This window comes from Schistocerca nitens, chromosome 1 (assembly GCF_023898315.1).
Source record: "Schistocerca nitens isolate TAMUIC-IGC-003100 chromosome 1, iqSchNite1.1, whole genome shotgun sequence".
Taxonomy (NCBI): Eukaryota; Metazoa; Arthropoda; class Insecta; order Orthoptera; family Acrididae; genus Schistocerca; species Schistocerca nitens.
In genome coordinates, this window is record NC_064614.1 from 1,112,772,622 (window position 1) to 1,112,798,030 (window position 25,409).

General features: G+C 40.1%; 1 protein-coding gene across 1 annotated transcript in view; it reads left to right on the forward strand.

Annotated features, from left to right (window-relative positions):
• The window catches only part of LOC126199114 (calcineurin-binding protein cabin-1-like), a 249,429-nt gene that overhangs the window by 71,052 nt on the left and 152,968 nt on the right, over nucleotides 1–25,409 (forward strand). Inside the window, exons 8-11 of the mRNA XM_049935872.1 lie at nucleotides 144–333; nucleotides 12,482–12,626; nucleotides 12,706–12,935; nucleotides 22,005–22,145. Of these exons, the coding sequence (XP_049791829.1) occupies nucleotides 144–333; nucleotides 12,482–12,626; nucleotides 12,706–12,935; nucleotides 22,005–22,145 (706 nt within the window). The remainder of the gene's footprint in view (nucleotides 1–143; nucleotides 334–12,481; nucleotides 12,627–12,705; nucleotides 12,936–22,004; nucleotides 22,146–25,409) is intronic.

A 25,409-nucleotide genomic window follows, 5' to 3' on the forward strand; every position in this document is an offset into this window, starting at 1 on the left:
TTGAAATTTAGTCACTGGGTTGACATTTTGTAGTTCTGTACACACTTTGGTTTGTTCTCCCACACATTTTGAGAGTTTTGATGATTTTCAAATGAGCATGTGAACTATGTACCACCATGATTAATATACAATTTTAAATATAGGTTCACAGAGTGAAGGAGAAGATCCAAAAAATCGTAAACGTCGTCGAAGTCAGATGGCGTTCATGGAACAGTGGATGTGGGGAGGGAAACGTCGATCTGCTAGAGTTCGTTCCACAATAAAAAAGGAAGCTGAGAGAGAAGATGGGAACTTTGAGGAAGCCTTGCGCAGGCTTGTACCTCCTTCCTTGCTGTAAGTAACTGAAATTTGCTTACATTCTGCTTCTGAATGCCCACCCCTTTGCGTAAAAATGTTTTGGTGTTTTGTCTTAATTGTAATGATTCACTTGATGCTGGTAATTCTACAATAAAAAGGAAAATATTGGAAATGTATTAAATACATTAGGAGACAGACAGATTGTTCAGTATTTGCCTTCTTTATGCACCAACTCCATTTATAACTGATACAAACACATTACTCATAGATATTGGAACCACAGATTCTTTCTCCAGGACATCAAGGGGAAAGAGTTGAGGTTTTTGCGATAGGATAAGAGTTCAGTTCAAACTAAGGGTATGAGGAAACTACCTTGTGGGAGGAGAAAACAAGGCAATCAGGAAGTCGTGGCTCTAGGAAATGGGGGGAGGGAATCTACCCATAGCTAAAATAATCAAAGGGCTCAGTTTGGCAGGTTATGCACTGTAAAAGCTCTTTGTATTGATGTGGGGACTAGAGTTTTATCTTATTTTTCATACTTTCAATGTCTTTTGTCTTGTAAAATTATCTGCTAGAGCAACACAGCTGAAGCTGGAAAGTTTTGATTCAGCAAATGTGAGTAGTGAAGCTACTATATAAAGTGTGTCATGCTAAACTGCCTTCGAAAATATTGGGTAAATTATACTCACTTCTCAAGATATTTACTCCTTAGTGGTATTTGTTGCTAATAATAAAATCAGTTTTAGTATGATTTACACAACCACAATTAAAGACGCAAAAATAATTTTCATGTATAGTTTGCCGACTTGTCTAGGATTCAAGTAAGTTTTCTATTTTGGTATTAAGTTCCTGCCAGGCATAAAACTAGGATCAGTATAAATTCAAAATTTAATTTGAAAAAATCATATTAACCATAATTTCAATAAATTATATGCTTAACCCTTTGACTGCTGGAGAGACACCATCTGCTTGGCGTGCTGAGGCGCCGTGGCCTGTGGCATGATGTGGCTACCTGTGCTGCAGGCCTATCCCTTGGAGCCACCGCCGAGACTGGAGTGGCCCGCGCTGCCCAACCCGCCCTGTGATGAATACTTCTAGGCTGATTATGACTTGTGCAGAGCCAGAGTGAATTTTTGGCGACTTTGATCTGTAATATCAAGGGCAATAGTTTTTGTAAAGAAATCAAATGTGGCTATTTTCCACAACTTTATGCATTCTCGTAAGAATAATAATGAAAATGATTAATGGAAAATCTCATATAAAGATGTGAAACAAATACTAACAAAGAGATAGAGGGGCTGGCCAGTACTTACCTCAGCTCAGTACAGCCGATAGATACACATAAAACAGAACTGAAAATTTACATTCCTAGCTTTCGGAACAAATGTTCCTTCATCAGGGAGGAGAGAGGGGAAAGAAAGGGAAGAAGGGAAAGGAGATTCAGTTACTCACAACCCAGGTTATGAAGCAACAGGGAAAGGAAAATGGGAGGGTAGCAAGGATGGAGGCATGGTTGTCAGAGGGAAGCCAAAGATATTCTACTGTAAGTACTGTGCCAGCTTCAAACCAAAGAGGATGCATACAGAAGTAAAGAGGTATATAGTATAAAGATAAACACAACTATGTAGGATGAAAAGATGCGTGAATGGCTAAAGAGGAAAGGGGAAGAGGAGAAGACTGAAGAGTGAATGGGAGTGAGGTTGTTTAACGTAGGTTCAGTCCAGGGGGATGGCGGGATGAAAGGATGTGTTGGAGTGCAAGTTCCCATCTCCGCAGTTCAGAGGGACTGGTGTTGGGTGGGAGGAGCCAAATGGCACATACGGTGTATCAGGTTCCTAGGTCCCTAGAATTATGCTGGAGGGCATGCTCCGCTACTGGGTATTGGGCATCTCCTAGGCGGACAGTTCGTCTGTGTCCGTTCATGCGCTCAGCCAGTTTAGTTGTTGTCATGCCGATGTAAAAGGCTGTGCAGTGCAGGCATGTCAGTTGATAAATGACATGTGTAGTTTCACACGTAGCCCTGCCATGAATTGTGTATGTTTTACCAGTAGCGGGGCTGGAGTAGGTGGTTGTGGGGGGATGCATGGGGCAGGTTTTGCAGCGGGGTCGGTTACAGGGGTAGGAACCGCTGGGTAGAGAAGGTAATCTGGGAATATTGTAGGTTTTAACAAGGATGTTACGGAGGTTAGGGGGGCGACGAAAGGCAACTCTGGGTGGTGTGGGGAGAATTTTGTCAAGGGATGATCTCATTTCAGGGGTTGACTTGAGAAAGTCATATCCCTGGCGGAGTAATTTGTTGATGTTTTCGAGGCCAGGATAATATTGAGTGACAAGGGGGATGCTTCTGTGTGGTCTGGGGGTAGGAACATTGTTGTTGAACGGGGAGGAATGTATTGCTCGGGAAATCTGTTTGTGGACAAGGTCTGCAGGATAGTTGCGGGAGAGGAAAGCACTGGTCAGGTTATTGGTGTAATTGTTGTGGGATTCGTCACTGGAGCAGATACGTTTGCCACGAATACCTAGGCTGTAGGGAAGGGAGCGTTTGATGTGGAAAGGATGGCAGCTATCAAAGTGAAGGTACTGTTGTTTGTTTGTGGGTTTGATATGGATAGAGGTGTGGATGTGAGCTTCAACAAGATGAAGGTCAACATCCAGGAAGGTGGCTTGGGTTTTGGAGAAGGACCAGGTGAAATTCAGATTCGAAAAGGAGTTGAGGTTATGCAGGAAATTAAGGAGTGTTTCTTCACCATGAGTCCAGACCACAAAGATGTCATCTATAAACCTGTACCAGGCCAGGGGAAGCAGCTGTTGGGTCTTCAGGAAAGCCGCCTCCATGCGGCCCATGAAGAGGTTGGCATAGGACGGAGCCATCCTGGTTCCCATGGCCGTTCCCCTGATTTGTTTGTAGGTCTGGCCTTCAAAGGTGAAGTAATTATGGGTGAGGATGAAGTTGGTAAGTGTGATAAGGAACGAGGTTTTTGGAAGATCTTCGGGTGGGCGTTGGGAGAGGTAGTGCTCAAGGGCAGAGAGACCATGGGTATGTGGGATGTTTGTGTAAAGGGATGTAGCATCTATGGACAAGAAAGGTTTCAGGTGGGAGAGGAGTGGGAATGGATTTGAGGCGTTCTAGGAAGTGGTTTGTGTCTTTGATGTAGGATGGGAGTCTGCGGGTGATAGGTTGTAGGTGCTGGTCTACCAGAGCTGAGATACGTTCAGTTGGGGCTTTGAAGCCCGCTACAATGGGACGGCCAGGATGGTTCTCTTTGTGGATTTTGGGTAATAGGTAGAAGGTAGGGGTACGTGGCTCAGGTGGAGTGAGTAAGTCTATGGAAGCCGTTGTGAGGCCTTGTGAGGGACCTTGGATTTTTAGGATTTTTTGCAGCTCAGTCTGGATGGAGGGAATGGGGTCCTGGGTAACAGCTTTGTAGGTTGAGGTGTCAGAGAGTTGACGCAGTCCTTCTGCCACATACTCCACACGGTCAAGTACGACAGTAGTGGAGCCTTTATCCACCGGGAGGATGACAATAGAGCAGTCTATTTTCAGCTCCTTAATGGCACGGGATTCAGCTGGGGTGATGTTGGGGGTTGTCGGCATGTTCTTCAAGAAGGACTGGGAGGCAACACTGGATGTGAGGAATTCCTGAAATGTCTGCAAGGGATGGTTTTGGGGGAGGGGAGGAGGATCCCTTTGAGAAGGCAGTCGGAACTGTTCTAGACAGGGTTCAACACTGGGTCTAGTATTTGGGGGCTGTGTTTGGGTAGTGAAGTGATATTTCCAGTTGAGGTTCCGGGTGAATGAGAGGAGATCTTTAACCAGGGCAGTGTGGTTGAATTTAGGTGTGGGGCTAAAGGTTAAGCCTTTTGATAGAACAGATGTCTCTGGAGGAGACAGGGATCTGGATGAGAGGTTTAGGACTGAATTGGGACTGGTGATATGTGGCATTTGACTGTGGTTATAGTTGAGATTTGGTCTGTGTGGGGTATGTGCTGGGATGGGGAGATTGAGTAGGGTGGCTAGGCTAGGTTTATTGGCTATGAGGGGGGTTTGTTGAAGGTTCTGTTGTGGTTGGTGTTTGTGAGGGATAGGGAGAGGGACCCCACTTCTTAGGTGTTGCACTAGCACTGTGGATAGTTTTTTCAGGTGGTGTGTGGCATGGAACTCAAGTTTGCAACTGGCTTCTAGGATGATGTTCCTGAGTGTGTTCTCCAAGCAAGGGTTTGAGAGGTGGAGGACTTTGAAGAGAGATAGGAGCTGTTGGGAGTGGTGGTTACATGAAGTAGTGTAGAGATTCAGGACAAGTTGGGTAAGGGCTAAGGATTGAAAGTTCTGGAAGTCCAGGAGAGACTGGTGGAAGGAGGAATTGCACCCGGAGATGGGAACTTTTAAGGTAAGCCCTTTAGGAGTAATTCCAAAGGTTAAGCAGGACCGGAGGAAAAGTATGTGGGATTGCAGTTTGGCTATGGTGAATGCATGCTTCCGGAATGAAAGTAAATAATGTGGTATAGGATTAGGGTACATAGTGGGTAACTGGTGGGTAGGGAAATTAAATAACTAAAGTTGAAATAGTAATCATAAGAAGGAATAAAACACGGAGGGAAGGACGAGAAGGAAAGAAATTGTGTTGGTAATGTTCAGTACCAAAGGAAGACCACTAAATAAGAAAAATACGGAAAAAGTTGACCAGACCAAGCAAGTATGTCCAGATCAGGGGAAAAGAACACACGTTGCTCAAAAACAGAGATAGCGAGTGGCGAAAAAAGATCGCGCGTGCCGCAAAAAAGATCGCGGGTGGCGCAGAAATGTCCCAAAAAATTTTCTTGTGGCAGAGAAAGATAGCCAACGGCACAAAAATATCGCCAGCAACAAGAAATCGACGGAAATGGATGATACTGGTAGGTGTGGAAGAGATTGTTGGCAGTGATTGTTGGCTGGGAAACAGCGAATAACGAACGTTAAAACTATGGAATGTTGAATTAATAAATCAATAAATAAAAAAGAGAAGAGGACTATAAACGGAACAAGATAATAGGAGGAAGATGAAACTAGCACAGTTGGTGACGAAAATATTTATTTATGTATGTATAAAACACTGAAGAAGAGAAAGTGTTAAGATGACAGACGTAAGTGATAGCTAACAAAAGGGACAAAACAATGAAGGATGTGGACCATATAGGTGATCTAAATGATTAATGGAAAATCTCATATAAAGATGTGAAACAAATACTAACAAAGAGATAGAGGGGCTGGCCAGTACTTACCTCAGCTCAGTACAGCCGATAGATACACATAAAACAGAACTGAAAATTTACATTCCTAGCTTTCGGAACAAATGTTCCTTCATCAGGGAGGAGAGAGGGGAAAGAAAGGGAAGAAGGGAAAGGAGATTCAGTTACTCACAACCCAGGTTATGAAGCAACAGGGAAAGGAAAATGGGAGGGTAGCAAGGATGGAGGCATGGTTGTCAGAGGGAAGCCAAAGATATTCTACTGTAAGTACTGTGCCAGCTTCAAACCAAAGAGGATGCATACAGAAGTAAAGAGGTATATAGTATAAAGATAAACACAACTATGTAGGATGAAAAGATGCGTGAATGGCTAAAGAGGAAAGGGGAAGAGGAGAAGACTGAAGAGTGAATGGGAGTGAGGTTGTTTAACGTAGGTTCAGTCCAGGGGGATGGCGGGATGAAAGGATGTGTTGGAGTGCAAGTTCCCATCTCCGCAGTTCAGAGGGACTGGTGTTGGGTGGGAGGAGCCAAATGGCACATACGGTGTAATAATGAAAAGAATTTTACGAGCTATATTGAGCCATAAAACTGTAGGTAAAATGCATTAATGCCATGATGAATGTGAAACTTGGCATGTAGTAACCTAAATACGCAATTCTTTTAAATATAAAATTTCATTTCCATAGCAATTTCCAGTACTGAATGAATTAAGTGCAAAATTGAAGATTTTGTAAAAACGTAAAAATTGACTTATTTTCATTCTGATTTTGCTAAAAAACTATGCTCTATAAAACATTCCAAGCTGTATAATTGGAACAAAAGTTGGGCATGAAAATCATGCCGAAAACAATGTAAACTTTAGATTTGCATATCTAGTAGAGTGAACACATGATGAAAATGAAATTTAGAGTGCAGTAGATTGATAGCACAACAATATGGAATAACAATTTTTATTCCCTTACTGTTTTCTAATATTGTATAAATTAGTCAGAAAGATGTTGATTTTTATGAAAAAATGAAAGCGGGGTACGTTCGATACTTCTTTTACAGATATTGTTTTCTATTAATGCTTCAAAGCCAGTCTCATTCAAACAACCAATTTTAAGTCCTGCACCCTCCCCAGAACAGTGAGTTTAATTTCCAATATTGACTAACAAGAGAAGCAAAGTAGCAAGAAAAATCGCACTGAGAACAGAGTTTTAACTATGGCAAGTTGTTTCTCATTGATCAAAGGTGTTTGAAATCAGTTACGGAAAACAGGTTTTGTACAAGTAGACTGAATGTGATCTGTATTGTTACTACTAAGGATAAAAGAATATAACTGTCTATGTTACATGTTAATTATTTAAATGTATAGTATGTAAATTAATATATGGGTTTTGTTATATTGGCGCAATGTACTCGGTGTAATCACATTTGCCTCAGGACAGATACTGCGCCATCTCGATCATCAAGTCCATTCATTTGCCAGTAAACTTCTACATACGATAAGTCAGGCGAACAATTTCATACCTGTTGCATCTATTTCCCATCCTTCTTTTCGGTCCGGGCTTTGGACTGGCACTGACGAAGTTAAAAATAGATTTATATATATTTTTTTACATTTTTTGCCTTTTTTTTTCAGAAATGTCAATAAATTTTTTCAAATTTAGTTCTCAATGATTAGTAATGCTTCTTTGTATGATAAGTTTGAAAGCATAATGGAACGTTGCCAGTTTTGCATTGGTATCTAGTTTCCTGGCGCACTTTCTGTTTTGTGCAAAGGACACATCTGCGAATGTTCACTCATGATAACAGCTGGGAAATGTCTCCCTGTGAGTTACAGAAGATTCTCGTCATTGTAGTGCCTTCCTCTACCAGCTTTTTATCATTCTATAGCATATTTTTCTTTAATCTCCCTTATGAGAGAAATGTAAAACTCTGTGAGTGCCATTTTTCACCCTGTTACGAACTGTTTGAGAGTATGAACATTTAGAATGCACAAATCCAGAATGTGAAAAAAAAATTTCTTGTATCATTTCACAGTTTCACGCACTGATTCCACTGAGCTCAGTCACATGTCACAACGGTCAACTGCAGACATACTCGAATTGTAATCTACAGTACATTGCGGTTTCTTTATTTTTTTGACAGTATTTCTGTCAGTCTTCTCGGTTTCAACCATTTGTTTTGTGTGACATGTTGTCAACATGCACACCTCTCTCTTATCACAGCACTTGGTGTGATAAGAGAGACGTAAAGTGCACTCCACCACGCACCGTTGGGTGTCCTACGGAGTATAAATGTAGATGTAGCAAGGATCTTGTCAGTTTCTCCTAAGTTTAATTTCTTCTGCAGTTTTGACATGTTGCGTGTATTATTACAAACAGTGTGACATGCAGCTGTTCCATAGTTGTGAAGCCAGATGAACAGATCCGAGCTGGAGTACCAATTATCGACATATAGAATATGACCTCCACAAGAGTTGCCACTATGCTGCCACTTGTCCCTAAATTGTGGAACCCAATTTCTGTTGTTACGCCTGTATATACTATAAAATCCAAGATATACCCACTCTGACAGTTACACAGTACAAATGTCTTTATTCCGAATGTACTTCGCTTGGTTGGAATAAATTGCTTAAAAGATAATAGTCCTCTGAACAGCAAGAGACTTTCATCTATACAAAGCTTATGATGTGGACGAAATGAATTAAGAAACATCTTAAGAATCTTGTCAACAGCATCCTAATTTTAAATAGACTGTCGCCTCCAGTACTCGCAGAGTTATCGCTGAAGTGTAACGTTCTCAGATGTAGACAAAAACAGTCTCGGAACATAATTTCACTGAAAACTGGTTTGTTCAAAAGTGTATCTCTTTAGCAATAATCACTTAATTTTAACTTCTTAATTTGCACAATTAGAAGACAAATAGCGACAAAATGCTGTGTCTTTCCACATTGACAGTCTGGAATTCACAGATTATGTAGTATTGTAATAAAATACTGCCCTTACCTTTTCTCTCCTCTTTTATATTTTATCACCTGTTCTGCTATAGTTATTATTATTATTATTATTGTTATTATTATTATTATTATTATCATGAATAAGAAGTATTTTTTTCAAAAAATTTATCACCAGCATATCAAGTAAAATTATGTAAACACTTCTTCTTTGTTATTGATTCCAACACCAAAAATCAGCATAATATGAGATTTACTGAATCCTTTTCATACATACTTAAAGTTCTATGTGCTGCTTTCAGTGTACAGCAATCACAACAGTGTTATAGCAACAGCTCGCAGCAGTCTTGTGATGATTGAATTGCCTTTCAGTTATTAAATTAACACTGTTTTTGTATGTGTGTGTGTGTGGGGGGGGGGGGGGGGGGGCTGCTATAAGGGAGATATTTTGAATGAAACACATTTCACTTTCAGCGTACAAAGGACAAATAATGCAAGTAGAAAGATTTATATGTTCAGTAAAATAGATAAATAAGCAATAATGCCATGTCTCAATATGGAGCCCAAAACGTTTAGCTTAGGACATGATCTCGTATAGGAGATATAGCTCAAGTTTAAAAGAATAGGTGACAATGCACTGGGTAGATATGTATTCAGTAGAACAGTTTGTGATGGGAGGGTCCCTTCATGTTGCACAGTCACTGTAAAGGGACTGCTAAAGAAACAGAAACTACCACATGTAAGGTGTAAAACAAAGCATTGGGCTATACAGGGAGGTATTTTGAATGAAACACATTTCACTGTCAGTGTATGAAGCTTTCATTGACTGCCGTAACAGAATTTTGATTAAGGAAATTCTGGTTGTATGCTAAAGCTGTTAGTGGCATCAAAGTTAGCTTCCAGGCATTCATGAGTGAGACAGGCACTGAAATTGAGGATAGCAAAGCAAAGGCAGAAGTACTTACCTCTGTTTTCAAATGTATCTTTACAAAGGAAAACCCAGGAGCACTGCCTAAATTTAATTCTCATACCACTGAAAAGAAGAGTGAGAAAGATGTCATAGCAACAGATGAAATTGCTAAAATTGAACAAAACTCCCAGAACTGCAGAATCCCTATCAGATTCTGGACCATATTTCCAGGAGAGTTAGCCACTCTTGTAACTATAATCTACTGTAAACTCCTTAAACAAAAAACCGTGCCCAGTAGTTGGAAGAAAGTACAGGTCACATCCATCTACAAGAAGTGTAGCCAAAATGATCTAATACCTTTGATACCCATTTGTTTTAAAATCTTAGAATGTATTCTTAACTCAATCATAATGGTGTACTTGGAAGCCAAACAGCATGGATTCTGAAAACATCAGTCACGTGAAACCCAACTTACCCTTTTCTCACACGACATACCGAAAGCCGTCAAGCAGCAGTTAGATATATGCAGTATGCTCGATTTCCGAAAGGCGCTTGACTGGGTACCAAACCTATCCTTATTACCAAAAGTACGATTGTATTGGGTATTAGTGAAATTAGTAACTGGGTGGAGGGGTTTTTGGTAGGGAGGATGCAGCAATTTGTCTTAGATGGAGAATCATCGAGAGATGTAGCAGTAACTTCAAGTGTGCCCCAGAGAAGTGTGTAGGGACCCTTGCTGTTCATGTTATATAATAAGGACCATGTGGTAACCTCAGATGTTTTTAGATATTACAGTTATCTGTAACTAAGTAATGTTTGATAGAAGCTGCACAAATTTTCAGTTGGAACTAGATGAGATTTCAAAGTGGTGCAAGAATTGACAAATTTTTAAATGTTAAATGTAAAATTGTGCATTTCACAAAATGAAAAAACATACTGAGCTGAAAAGTCATGGGATACCTCCTTTTCCCGACATAGCGCAGCAGCTCGATGTGGCACGGTTTCAAAAAGTTGTTGGAAGTCTCCTGCAGAAATACTAAGCCATGCTGCCTCTAAAGCCATGCTGCCTCTGTAGCCACCCGCAATTACGAAATTGTTGCAGGTGCAGGAGTTTGTGCACAAACTGAGCTTTTAATTATGTCCCATAAATGTTCGATTGGATTCATGTCGGGCAATCTGGGTGGCCGAATCCTGTTCTTCAAACCAATCGTGAACAGGTGTGGCCTGATGACACGGAGCATTGTCATACATAAAAATTCCATCATTGTTTGGGAACATGAATGGCTGCAAATGGTCTCCAACTAGCCGAACATAACCATTTCTGGTCAATGATCAGTTCAGCTGGACACCAGGACCCAGTCCATTTCATGTAAACATAGCCCACACCATTTACTGAGCCACCATCAGCTTGCACTGTGCCTTGTTGACACCTTGGTTTCATGGCTCCGTAGGGTCTGCACCACACTCGGACCCTACCAGCAGGTCTTATGAACTGAAATCAAGACTTGTCTGACCAGGCCACTGTTTTCCAGTTGTCTTGGGTGTAACCGATATGGTCATGAGTCCAGGAGAAGCGCAATGTTGTGCTGTTGGCAAAGGCACCCGCGTTGGTCGTCTGCTGCCCTAGCCCATTAATGCCAAATTTTCCTGCACCCTCCTAACATATACGTTCATCCCACATTGATGTCCGCTGCTATTACATGCGGTGTTGCTTGTCTGTTAGGACTGACAATTCCGTGCATACGCCACTACTCTCGGTTGTTAAGTGAAGGCCATCGGCCAGTGCGTTGTCCATGGGGAGAGATAATGTTTGCAATTTGGTGTTCATGGTACACTCTGGAAACTGTGGATCTTGAAATACTGAATGCCTTAACAATTTCTGAAATGGAAGTCCTGTGTGTCTAGCTCCACCTAACATTCTGCATTCAGAGCTGTTAATTCCCATCATACAGCCATAATCTAGTCGGAAACATTTTCACATGAATTACCTTCATACAAATGACAGTCCCACCAATGCAATGCCCTTTTATGTCTTGTGTAGGTGATATTACTGCCATCATTATATGTGCGTATCACTATCCTAAGACTTTTGACACCTCAGTGTAGTATCCTATGAATATATATCAGTGAGTCACAGTTGAGATTCATAAACTCGTACAAATGTCTGGGTGTAACAATTAGTAGCGATATCAAATGAAATGATCACATAGACTCAGTCACGGGTAAAGCAGGTAGCAGACTTCAGTTTATCAGTAGAATACTAGAGACAGGCAGTCAGTCTTAAAAACACAATGTGCAACCCATCCTAGAAGGTTGCACAAGAGTGTGGGACTAAAAGAGGACATTGAAAAGGTACCAAGGAGGGCAACATGAATGGTCACAGCTTTGTTCAATCTATGGGAGAGAGAAACAAAGGTGCTGATAGAACTGATCTGACATAAACTTGAAGATAGATGCAAACTAATCCATGAAAACCTACTTAGAAAGTCCCTAGAACTGACTTTAAGGGATGAATCTTAGACTGTATTACAAACCTCTTTACATCACTCCCATAGAGATCATAAAGGCAATATTAGACTAATTACAGCACAAACAGAGGTGGCATTTAAGCCGTCATTCTTCTCGCACCCCATATGTGAATGGAATGGGGAAGATGCTCTAATAACTAGTACCGTAAGATGTACCCTTTGCCAAACAGTTCACAGCTGTTTACAGACTATGGATATAGATGTCGAGGAGAAAAATGTAAAACTGTTAACTTGTTATTTGAGATAGATTTTCTTCTGCCACATTATTACATGTTTCTCACTTCTGTGCTGATATATAATAATTATCCAGGCATGCTGTCTCTTTTCTTCTTTTGTGATCCCAAAATGCTACAAGTGGTTGTAGGCTTATTGTGTGAGAATTTCCCTCTGATTTTCTTTACATCCTTCTCCCAAAAATCCTCCTTCCATTAGTGTTATTTGTGCTGATTGACTGTAGCCTACTGCCATTTAGTTGGGAAGGACTTAATATTATTTAGCTTTTGAATAAACTTAAACACTGTTCAACAGTAAGATTGACAGTGGTGTAATGTTTATTTTACAATCGTGTATTTGTTTTCAGACCAAACAACATGAAGGAAAGTAACCAAAAGAATGTGGATAATCTTCTATTAAATGACGACTCAATGGATACAATGGATCTGTACAAGTTGTTTGAGCGTAGGGAAAGTGTTGAAGGCTCCTGTGATGACAGAAACAATTCACAGGTGTGTGTAATTTGCAATAAAACTATTTCATTCAGAAATTTTAGAGATGATTACAAATTAAAGATAGTTATATTTACAGGGAAAATTTTACTCAAAGGGAAGAGAAGGATTATTAAAGATAGTGGAGGAGGAAGGATATTTTGGTACGGATCAAGAAGAAAATGATGTCAGAAATCTTGTGGAGTCATGTGGGTCTTCTGATGTGATTGACCTCCTTTTGAAATTTGTCACAATACTCAGTACCAAGTGGCATATTACATGGCCACTTGAACTAATCTCTGTGTACTTGGAAATGTACAAGTGTTTGAGGTAAGCATTAAAGCTTAATTTGAGACAGAAAATATTTTCTGAGAATTGTGTTTAATTGTACATGTATAGCAAATAAGGAGCCCCAAGCCATTGCAGTACTTCTTCCTTTCCTGTGCTGCAATCTTACTCTGTGCCTGCCTCTTTTTCTCAGACTTTGTCTCTAGCATAGATTCCCTCTGGCAACCTAGCTTGCTTGTAGGATGTCAATAATGGCTTTTCCCACTTTGTTTCAATATTTTACACCACCATTTTCAGTTAACTTTTGTTCAATCCATTCATCTGGTTTTGGCCTCCACCCTTTCAAAACTTTTTACAGAAGGTTTGGCTATGCAGGATATGACCCAGAGCCCAACATGGTAGCCAGTTGGATACCTGTACAGTGATAGCTTCCTGGCCATGCAGGCAATGCACCGTTGATGCCCGACTCTGACCTCCCCACACGTGCCAAAGAGTAAAGGCGTGACTGTTGGAGACATTGGGGCTCTGGTAATGGCCATCAAACAAGGTGGCAATCTCAGTATAGTTCAGTACTTCATGCATCAGACAGATGAAGAACTATGCACACAGTTGGAGAAGAATGGGATCCGTTTTGTATGTTGTGTACATCAATGTATGTCAGACAACTAGGTTGACATTTGGGCATTCATCCTCATTTTTGAGCAGGATTTGCTTTCTGATAATGTAAAAATCATAGTTTACTGCTGTGAAGCCACATTTCTCACCTCCAGTTTGGTGCCTTAAATGCCAACACTTTGTGTATATCTTCCCGGTGTACATCCGAGCCAGTTAGTGGACACCATTGTCACCCGCTTCACAAAAACTCACCGTGTGCACTGCCACATCTCGGTGTCAGTCGCAGAAATGATCACAGTTCCTGATGTCTGAAGTGTGCTGACCTAATTGAGAAATACAAAATCCAGGGACTGAAGGTCACTGGTCGCCTCTTATCTTTTGAAGCTCAGAAAAGAAGGATCTTTTATATCCTGTTTTAATGATATCAGCCTTTGTTCCTGCTGTGGCCCAGTCGTCAGTAGTATTTGTTTGCATTTACTCCCTCAATGTTGATGTCTACTAGTCATGCAAGTACATTAGACCATTCTACATCACCAACACTCCACAGATGATTCACACTTGAAAATTTGGTTGTGTTGTAAACAGCAATATCATAAGCTTTTTCTACATTCCAACACCATGTTACAATGGAAAATCCGGGGTGGAATGTAACAATATAAAGAAAAGGGAAGTTGCTACAGACCATATAGCGGAGAAGATGAGTCGCAGATAGGCACAACAAAAAGACTGTCACAAATAAAGCTGTCGACCAGTATGGCCTTCGTTAAAAGAAAGACACACACACACACACACACACACACACACACACACACACACACACACACAAGACTGCAGTCTCTGGCAACTGAAGCCAAACCACGAACAGCGACACCAGTGCATGATGAGAGTAGCAACTGGGTGAGGGTAAGGAGACTGGGCAGGGAGGGGAAGGGATGGTATAGTGGGATTGGGGGTGGGGGACAGTGAAGTGCTGCCGGGGAGTACGCAGGGACGAGGTGGAGAGAGGGTGGGGAAGCTATGTGCAGTTGGGAGGTTAGACGCGGGCCCGGGAGAACAGTATCCCACAGCACTCTGTGCTGAGTGTGACACTCTTCCTCATTTACACCAACAGGCTAGTGGCTTCTGTCAGACCAGTGGTCACTCCTACAGGATACCTGTATGTAGATGACTTCCACATTTAGTATGACTCTGAATCTGTAGCCTTGGTTCAAAGCGATCTCCAAGGTGCAATCCAAAGGGCTTTCACTTGGACCCTTTCACTTGGTGTCTATTTCTGTCGTCTGTGAAGGTGGAGGTCACATATCTCCTGTCATCGTACATTGGTCCATCGTGATACAGAGCTCAACCTGGGCTACCAGTGCTTCGACACTGCTGCGCAGTCAAGATTTTTGGGGCTGCTCTCTGACAAAACTCTGTCTTGTCTGCCCCATATTTGTCAGCTGAAGGCTAGCTGTATGTGAAGTTTGATGCTGTCTGCTTCCATGCCCACACCTTTGGGAGTGTGGATCACACTACTCTACTCCATATTTAATGGACCCAGATCCTGTCCCAGTTGGACTACAGTTGCCAGGTTGACAGTTCAGTAGCATCTGTGGCTTTGAAGTTATTTGACATAATCTATCGTTGTAGACTAGTTCCATAGATAGTCTTCTTGCGGATCTTATCTATTCAGTTCCTGTAATACTGGCTTTTGCTCAAATATGTGATCACCACATGACAATTTCCTAACCACCCAACTTGTGGAGCTTTTTTTTTTTTTTTTTTTTTTTTTTTGCGTACAAGAGGTATCGACCCCTCAGGTAGGATCACTTCAGCCTCCTAACCTCATTGTTTCTCTCGCCATATTTTATTGTTCTCAATCTAACTGATGCCTATTACATTTTAACCTTCTTACTTTTACTGTTACAAATCTCCCAGCTATAAGGCATTCTTTACTCTGCAGTTGTTTCAGCCTTTATCAAGTTGGCAGTGGGTCAGATGCGGGGGTTGGATTTCTCTCTTTACGAGTGAGTTGTGGGAAAGCCCTTGTCTCCTCTCTGACCTCTCTTCAAATTATTTTTCAGTTCAGGCATCAATATTATTCTCAGTTCCTCTGTTTTATTACTTTTGCATACTCTCATAATTTGATCAAATTTCTGCCTGACATCACTAACTATAGGTGAAATCCCTTGTTGTTTAGTCCCTTAAGTGACCAACCAATCTATTGGATTTATCAATACTGTAGCATCATTATATTATTATTGTTTCCTTGTGAATGAGTTTATCGATATTGTACTATGTACAACTACACATTGTTGAGCAGTTTGCCCTGGACCATTTACACAAAATTGTGATATCCTATATGCATTAAAAATATGACGATGTGGAATAATGATGTCTATACGACTAATGACAGTCACAGGCAACCACTCAGCTTTAGCGGACTGATGTGTAATGCATAGAAACATACAACCAAAAATTTTGTGTTTGTTACATTTTTCTGTGTTACACACCACTCCACGATGTGGTTGTCTTTCCACTATTTTATGTATTTTTCCGTACAGGACTTTCCATTTTTGTAGTAATAGTAATTATAACAATAAATTGTCTACTAAAACTGACTCTTAACGCCATTTCATGCAAGCGAAAATACATGGACTATCTCTTCTGTCATAAAGCTTAAAGGTCAGCTGCTCAAACATAAAATAAGGAAATAAAAATTCTCATTGTGTTTGGAGATCTTTCAGAACAGCTGAGGAATCACTGCATACAGGGGCCAGAAGTCACAGGGAAAATCAGGCAGCAAAATCATGCACTCGAGATATTTAAAATCACTAAAGTTGCACTTTTCAAGAAATGGAGAATGCAAGGTATGAAGGAAGAAAAGGAAGGACCATGTGGAGATACTTAAGACATAGTCAACCAATACTCAACAGAATCCTTTTCCCTCCAGAAGGAAGGCAGAACTTGGACAATGTAGCGTCAAATTTAGAGTGCAGAGTGGTCTTTGGATCACTTCTTGCTGGTTTTGCCCTGAATTCAATGAGTCTGAGACTGTTCTGACCACAGTGTCTCCTAGGGACTTAATCATTCCAGCTGCCATTTCTCTTGGGTATATAGACTTAGGAGTTTACTCGTAGTGGACAACGGCTGTGGATTAAAACTGTATGTGGGACTAGGACTCGAACCTGAGACCTTTGTATTTTGTGGGCAAGTACTCTGCTGACTGAGCTATCCGAGCATGACTCATGACCCTCCGTCACAGCTTTACTTCCACCAGTACCTGTTTACTACCTTTAAAACTTCAGACATTTTCCTGCATACTTTTTTGAGACAAACTGCCCTGGAAGAAAGGAAACAGCAGAGAAATGGCTTAGCTACAGTCTAAGCTGTCGTAACCCAGCCTTCCATTTTTATCATTTTCTCTTGGTTGTTGTACATGTTGTATATTACCATTTCTCTCTGTGATGTATACCTATTTTTGTGAGGGTTTCAGACCTCACGCATCACTTTACTTTGCCAAAAGTTTTTTTTCCAGATTGGCGTATCCTGTGCAAGTGTCTTGACTTCTTAAGTCTTGATTCCATTATCAAATGTTCTGTCAGAATGCCTCTCTAGTGCATTTACCTTATCCAAAACCAAATTGATCATTATGTAACTACAGTGGAATGCCTATTTTACATTTTTGTGCAGTCTGGAATTAAAAACGCAAAATTGAGGAAAATGCAGAATTGAGGAAAATGTTGAAACCCCCCAAAATATGAGCAAAAACACACGAACTTTGCATATATGATTAAAAATTGCAATCCTCTCCAAGACTTCGTATAAAATCTGTCTATAAGTGAAGGAAATTAAATGTACAATACAATGTTTATACAATAATTTGTGGTAATATATTTCATCAGTTCTTAAAAATCACAGATGTGTAACAGCAAGTAAAAACTCATCAAAAAATTGAAACTGATGTCTTGGTACAAGGTAATCAAGCTCTTTTCTGACATGCTGCATCCACAAATAATGCATTCAAAACATGCGCTTTTGAGAGATCATCCTCTGTGCTCACCCAGAGAAAAGCAAAAGTTGTTGAACATGTTGAATTAAACCATAAAAAGATCACAGCAGCTAAGTGGTTAAACCATAAGCATAAATTCAGACATTTGCATAATTACATACTTTTCCACCATTGCTGTTATTGTTTAATGCTTTTCTTACAAGCCGTACTTCATATGCTCACCACTGTTAAAATGTTATTTTAAGCTTGATGAGAGAAATAGAGATGTGAAAAAATGAGTTTACTTCCCTAAAACTCGGGTGCTTCATGTCGTCTATCACTGTCAATCTTTATGATCTACAGTGTGTGGTGTATGTGGTGCAAAGTGTATATGTGAGTAGTTGTTGCAACTGTATCTTGTCATATTTGAACACGAAAGTCTTTAAAATGTGCTATCACAAAACCCTTGTTCTGTTTCCTTGTGACATCTGTCGTAGCACATCATCTGCATGAAAAAATATATTTTCAGCGCTTCACAAAATGCTTTCACCCTTACCTGCACTCTGGTCGTTGGAGGGCCATTCCCCCTCTCCACGCATCCAATAGGCGAGCTCATTTTGTGGGTGGTAGTGTGGTGTATTGGCTACGCTGGCTATTGTGTAACTTAACAAGTCATCAGCCAATAAGAGTTCACTAGCCAGAAATGGGCGACATTTCCTCGATTGTGACTGAGCATATTCTTTGAAACTCAGTGTCTGAATTTAAAAGATTTATGATTGTTGCTGAATACAGTATATTGGAAATACATGCAAAAAGAAGAGACTGAGTATAAGTAGCACAAGGAAAGGTGATGGCTGGGTCCCTTCGTCAGGTATCGGTTAAGTCTGAAACACTTTGTGTCAACTGTCTTGTTTTTCCATTACCGCTGCAATGTAGCAGTAGTAGTACCATAATTGTTATATTGCTAGAGGAGGCCGAAATGCACGCTATAAGCTCACGCAGGATGGCGTGAGGTCTGAAACAGGATACTTAATGAATGCTATAAAGAAAAGTACGTAGCTGCTGGAATACTTAACTTTAATCCATAATTGGTGAACATTGGTCTTGTTACTGTACATGCTTCATTAGATACATAGCAAAGGAGAAATGGCGCCTTGCTAGGTCGTAGCAATTGACTTAGCTGAAGGCTATGCTAACTATAGTCTCGGCAAATGAGAGTGTAATTCTCAGTGAACCTTTCCTAGCAACGTCGGCTGTACAACTGGGGCGAGTGCTAGTAAGTCTCTCTAGACCTGCCGTGTGGCGGCGCTCGGTCTGCAATTATTGACAGTGGCGACACGCGGGTCCGACGTATACTAATGGACCGCGGCCGATTTAAAAGCTACCACCTAGCAAGTGTGGTGTCTGGCAGTGACACCACAATAATAGCCCAGTGAAGCTAAATGTTACAAGTTGTGTTGGCAACACTGATTGTGGATTACGTCAGCATTTCCTCTCTCAGGTCTCCCTTATCCACAATGGCCTTAAATATCTCCTTAACCCTGCCACCACCCATGTTGCAAACCATTTGTCTTTTGTGCTACTTGTAACTCTTTCAGTCACATCAAATGTCTCAAATGTCAATAGAAGAAAATGGGAAGAAGTAAAGCGAGATGTCGAGTTAGACCTTAGAATCGATGTAAACCTTACTAGGAAGAAATATAAAATCCGGGGATTTTTAGCATTGGTGTTATGGGTTTTTCACAGGTGCTATGAATTTGCGGTGTAGAATCACAAAAAATGTAAAATAGGAGGATGTAAAACTGGAGTTCCATTATAATCCTCAGTTTTCTTTTACATTCTTTTGTATATAACTCTTAGCAGCATTTTAAATGCACAAACTATCAAGCTCATTTTAAAATCTACGTGGATATTCTGCAAATCACACTTAAGTCTCTGGCAGAGGGTTCATCAAACTGCCTTCGCAATAATTCTCTATTATTCCAATCTTGAACAGCATACAGAAAAAAACTAACACCCATATCTTTCTGTGTGAGATTTGATTTCCCATATTTTAATATGATGGTGGTTTCTTCCTATGTTGGTCAGCGTCAACAAATTATTTTGTTGGTAATTGAAATTATGTGAGAAGATTCTGGTGCAACAAAATATGCCTTTGTTTTAATGATATCCACCCCAAAGTCCAGTATCATGTGAGTGACATTCTCTCCCCTATTTCACAATACTACAAAACGTGCTGCTCTTCTTTGAACTTTCTCGATGCACTCCATTACTCCTATCTGGTAAGGATCCCATGCGATGCAGCTGTACTTGAAAGAGGATGGACAAGCATAGTGTAGGCAGTCTCTTTAGCAGATCTGTTGCATCTTCTAAGTATCCCGCCAATAAACCAGTCTTTGGTTCCCCTATCAGTCTTTGGTTCCCCTTCCCCACAACATTTCTGTGTGTTCTTTCCAATTTATGTTGTTTGTAATTGTAATTCCTTGGTATTTAGTTGAATTTATGGCCTTCAAATTTGACTGATTTGTCATGTAACCGAAGTTTAACAGATTCCTGTTAGTGCTCATGTGGATGACTTCACACTTTTCATTATTGAGGGTCAAGTGCCAAGATTCGCATCATACAGATATCTTTCCTAAATGGTTTCACCAATTGTTTTGATCTTCTGATGACTTTACTGCACGATAAATAACAGCATTATCTGATAACAACCTAAACAGCTGCTCAGATTGTCTCCTAAATCATTTCTATAGATAAGGAACAGCAGAGGGTCTATAACACTACCTTGGAGAATGTCAGAAATCACATCTGTTTTACACGATGACTTTCCAACAATTACTGTGGACTGTGGATTCGTGATTTCCTGTCAGAGAGGTCAGTCACATAACTGAGATGATATTCTGTAAGCACACAATTTGATTTCAAGTATCTTATGGAGTACAGAGTCAAAAGCATTCTGGAAATCTAGAAATATGAAATCAATTTGAAATCCTTTGTCAACAGCACTCAGCACTTTGTGTGAGTAAAGAGCTAGTTGTGTTTCACAAGAACAATATTTTCTAAATCCCTGTTGACTGTGTGTCAATAGACCATTGTCGTTAAGATAATTTTTAATGTTAGAACGCAATATATGTTCCAAAGTCCTGCTGCATTATCGCAGTATGTGAAGTACCAGAACTACAAATATGTTTCATCATGCCTAAGTATACCATTATTGCATTCCTTGTATGTTGATTATTTCTGACAATTCTCTAAAACTTCAGTTTAATCTTCATAATTACTAAGTTGTGATCTGTCTATATCTGCACCTGGTTTACCTTACAATCCAGTATCTGATTTTAGAATCTTTGCCACACCATTACATAATCCAGCTGGCATCTTCCTATCTTTTCTGGGTTTTTCAAAGTACACCACCTCCACTTGTGATGTTTGCACACTGTATTTGCTGTTAGTATCTAACATATATAGCAAAACTCAAGGACCCGTTTTCCTCCTTATTTCTATTGGCGACCCATATTCTTCCCGTATTATGTAATCTTTTCTTCTAGCTTTTACAAAATAGTTGTTCAATTCCCTAATGCTCTCTCTCTCTCTCTCTCTCTCTCTCTCTCTCTCTCTCTCTCTCTCTCTCTCCCCCCCCCCCCCCTTTCCTTCTTTTGCTTTGATGTTGGCACATTTACCTGAACTACAAAGCGAACCGAAACTCCACCAACAAAATTTTTTTTGTGTTATTCAGGAATAGTTTTTAAACATGCATAAGGAACACTTAGTCTTCAGGGGCTTATTACAGTGAAATAATGTAATTTTTATTTATTTGATTTGTTATCCAAATTACCTTCACCACAATGTAAAAACTTGTAACATGCAACTGCTAAAATGTAAAAATGTCCCAAAGCAACAGATGTAAAAGTACTGTGATGTGGTTGCTATCGCTGGAGGAACAACTAAGCTTAGTATTTGTATTTTGCTAATCTTCCATTGCATTTAGTGAAGTCACATGTGAAGTGCACATCTGCCAACTCTGAAGCAATAAGCCCATAAGTACTGTATTGCACCACTGTTAACATACAGCCTACACTGTAAGGAAAACAAACCCGAAACAAACACTGCACTACTGAATGCAAGCTTAAAGGCGAAGAGAAAAGTCAGCATTATTATTGCCAACAGCAAGTATTGTAAGTATATGGAACAAGTTTCTTTCCAAACAAGACACGCAGGGTGTACCGTTGACATTTGCACTGTGTATGTAGAATATTCATCACTGTTGGTGCATTCTTCTTCTCCTCCTCCTCCTCCTCCTCCTCCTCCTCCTCCTCCTCTCTTTAATTTCTATTTTTATGGCAGAATCTGCAATTGCGAATTATGGAGAAATGATACTAGAGTTTTGCATAACAGATTGGTAAATGTTTCTCGAGATTCGTTGTGCCGCGTGTTTCCTTCGTAGGATGTAAAGTATGGAGAAATAAAGTACTTGATTATTAGATGTGTCTAAATAATATTCTTACATAACACTAATTGTTTTTCAGAGAACACGTTAACCACCCTTCAGTTTTTGCACAAGAAGAAAGCACTGATATAAAAGCAGATACATCAGCTACTATAATGTATTTAGAAATCTGTCTCGACAAATCGCTGAATGATAAAACATCAAGAGATTATGAGCTGCTGTAAGTGTTTTATTTTTAAATACAAACAACCATTATTTATATGTTGTAATGTTTGTTGTTACCATTGTGTTTTAAGACCTAGTACTAGATGTTAACAGAAAAAGCTGATGTCTTGCACAGGTCAGTGAAAATTATTATCATTCAGCATTTTTATAATAAAAAATATATATTTCTTAAATGTGGAACTTTTGAAATGGAAAATGATTTTTAACAAATTATCTGTGTTCATGTGCCTACTATTCCTAGCACAATAAGCCATTTCCAGACTCGGCAGACATTTAGTCACACCCTAACTTGATGTAACATGTGGCTAGCCATTTTTCTAAAAGTCATAAGAGCATTATCTTTATAGATCCTTCACCAATCTATGCTGCAGTCATATCCTCACCATAAAAGACCTGCTACATTGCTAAGCATGCCACACATACAGTATTATAAGATGCCTCTGGTGAGAATTAAAGGATATGGCTTCTAAATTGTCTTCATAAATTGCATCTAAATTGCCTTAACAATTGAGTAAAGTCGAAGGGAGTTTTGATTTCTGCAAGTATTGTGAAGAGAGATTATTGATAAGTACTACAAAAGGCATTCTAAGTAAGAAGTAGAAAGCTTCCCACCTGAAAAATCCATTTGAGATAAAAGGTGCAAGCCCATGTGGCAATAACTCCTCCCTAATGGAGAAATTTGCTATCTGTTTGAGAACAAAAGACAGAGTAGTAAGCAATCTCAGTTTAATTTTATCTACAACGCTGTCAGAAATATATCTGAAAATGATAATACACTATTTTACTGTACAAAAGTTGATTATAATATCACAATATTATGAAAAGGATAGTCACTGCAAACCATATAGTGGAGATGCTGAGTCGCTGATAGGCACAATGAAAGGACTGTCGGAAAGTGAGCTTTTGGCCAACAAGGTTTTCTTCAAAATTAGACAAAATACCCCCCAAAAAAAGACTGCCAGAGACTGTGTATGTGTGGTTTTGTGTTGTGTTGTCTAATTTCAAAGAGGCCTTGTGTTGAGCTCACTTCCCGACAGTCTTTTTATCGTGGCTATCTGTGACTCGGCGTCTCCGCTATATAGTGAGTAGCAGCTATCCTTTTCATAATATTGTTACATTCCATCATGGATTTTCCATTGTTTGATTATAATGCCAGTTAGATGAACAAAATAAATTAAGTTACCAAATTATTGCAGCAGCAGTAGTGCAGTTTCAGTTAACTAAATTAGATTTGGAATGCCATCCACTGTAGTGTAGAACTTCGTCTTGTGTTCTCTTAGAATACTTAATAAAGGAAAGAATCTCCACATAAATAAGAACTGAAACTGTTGTTTAATAGATGCTGCGGCAATTTTTGTCACAAGCAACAGTAGCCAGTCAAGCATATTTATTTAATTTCTTTTCTTTCTTCAGAATAAATATTTGCAGAATCATCTAGTACATTGTTAAAATTATTTGTTAAATACTGTGTTTTTTGCTTCAGTTTTTAATAAAAGAATGAATCTGATCCATCTTTTCATTTTTAAAATCTGCATCTGTTGTCTAGGAGTTACAAATACAAATCTCCAGTGATTCTTGCCATTAGCTCTTTTTACGTACCTGACATTATGAACAATATGAGTGCTTGTTCGCGGAGTCTTTCATAAAATCTTCTCATTGTTCAATCCACATCAATTCAAATAAAGATCTCAAGCTTTCAGTGGTTAGCTCTAACATCGTCATCAGGGGTTAAACTACTGACTGGCGGAGCTTGCGCTATTTCCTGTTTATATACCTACGATTAAGGCCTCTGGCACCAATCGAAGTGGGCCCAAATGAAACATGCACGGAAGGTGAGTTGGACAGCTCGTAGCAGCTCCGGCCTGCTGCGGGACCGAGTGACATGAGGTGGTACGAGGGGCCGATGTCACGTTTGGAACTGCCACTCCCGCCTCCCTAGAAGTGTTGAGCATCCGTCATTGCATCCTTTTGACATCTAAAGCCCGCCTCCACATCCTACTCAGCGTGTACCTCTAGTCTCTGTTGAAATTGTTGCTGTTCATTCTAACCCCAGATGCCTCTTTTATAACAGAGTCCTAGTATATTGATGCATGAGCCAAGATTCTTGTGTTTTCAAACTGTATTTTGTGACCATTTTTGAGGCAATGCTCAGCTATGGCCAAATTGTCACGCTCCCTTCGCTTAGTATGTTTCTTGTGCTCAGCACAACTTTCTGCAACTGTGCGAATTGTCTGGCTTGTATATAAGCCACCACACTCGCAAGGGACACCATACACATTGGGCACATGAAGAGCTATGTCATCTTTAACAGGGTGCAACATATATCGTATCTCCACAGTACATGTCCTAACTTGCTGCTCATTGTCCCACAGTATGGTAGGAAAGACGCCAGCTTGGCTTATTTTTCCAATTCACAAGGCATCCTTCTTTGGTGACACCTGAAAGCATTCTCAATGTCTCTTTTGTTGTAGCCGGTCTCTCTGAACACTTGGTGTCAAGTGCTGCAATTCAGACTACAGCTGGCCGTCATCAGAAAGAAATTTGGCTCTGTTTTTTAATGTGTTCAGGACGGCTTTCTTGTATACAGGCGGTAAAAACTACTGGCATTCAAATATTGATCGATGTGCATCGGATTCACGTACACTGAATGACGAAGCCAGATGGTAGCTTGCCATTTCGATGGTAAATTTAATGTTGGGATGGACACCATTCATGTGATTCACTAACTGCTGCAGTTTATTTTCACCATGAGGCAATGTCAGGAAGGTGTCATTGAAGTACCTAAGGAAGCGAGATGGATGCTACACCACAGAGTTCAGAGCCTGCTCCTCAAAGTGCTCCATGAAGAAATTCACAAGTGCAGGAGACAGTGGTGAGCCCACTGCTGTGCCATCCGTCATTTCATAAAATTCAATACAATACAAGAACAAGAACATTAGAACATGATGGAACAACTTGACTTTCCAGGTGGAAACTGTTGGGCCAAAAGATCCAGCATGTCATGTACTGGCATCCTCGCAAAAAAGTGATACCACATCCACACTAACCATTACGTTGTTTCGACCTATTTTCATTTTCTTGAGCATTTCAACAAACGTCTGCGAGTTTACAACATGGTGTTCACAATGACCCAGTTTTGGCGCCAGTTATCCTGCAAGATATTTTGCCGTCCGTAGATGGGTGAGCTGATTACATTAACAGCAGGCCTGAGAGGAACATGTTCCTTATGTATCTTTGGGAGTCCATAAAGCCTGGGAGG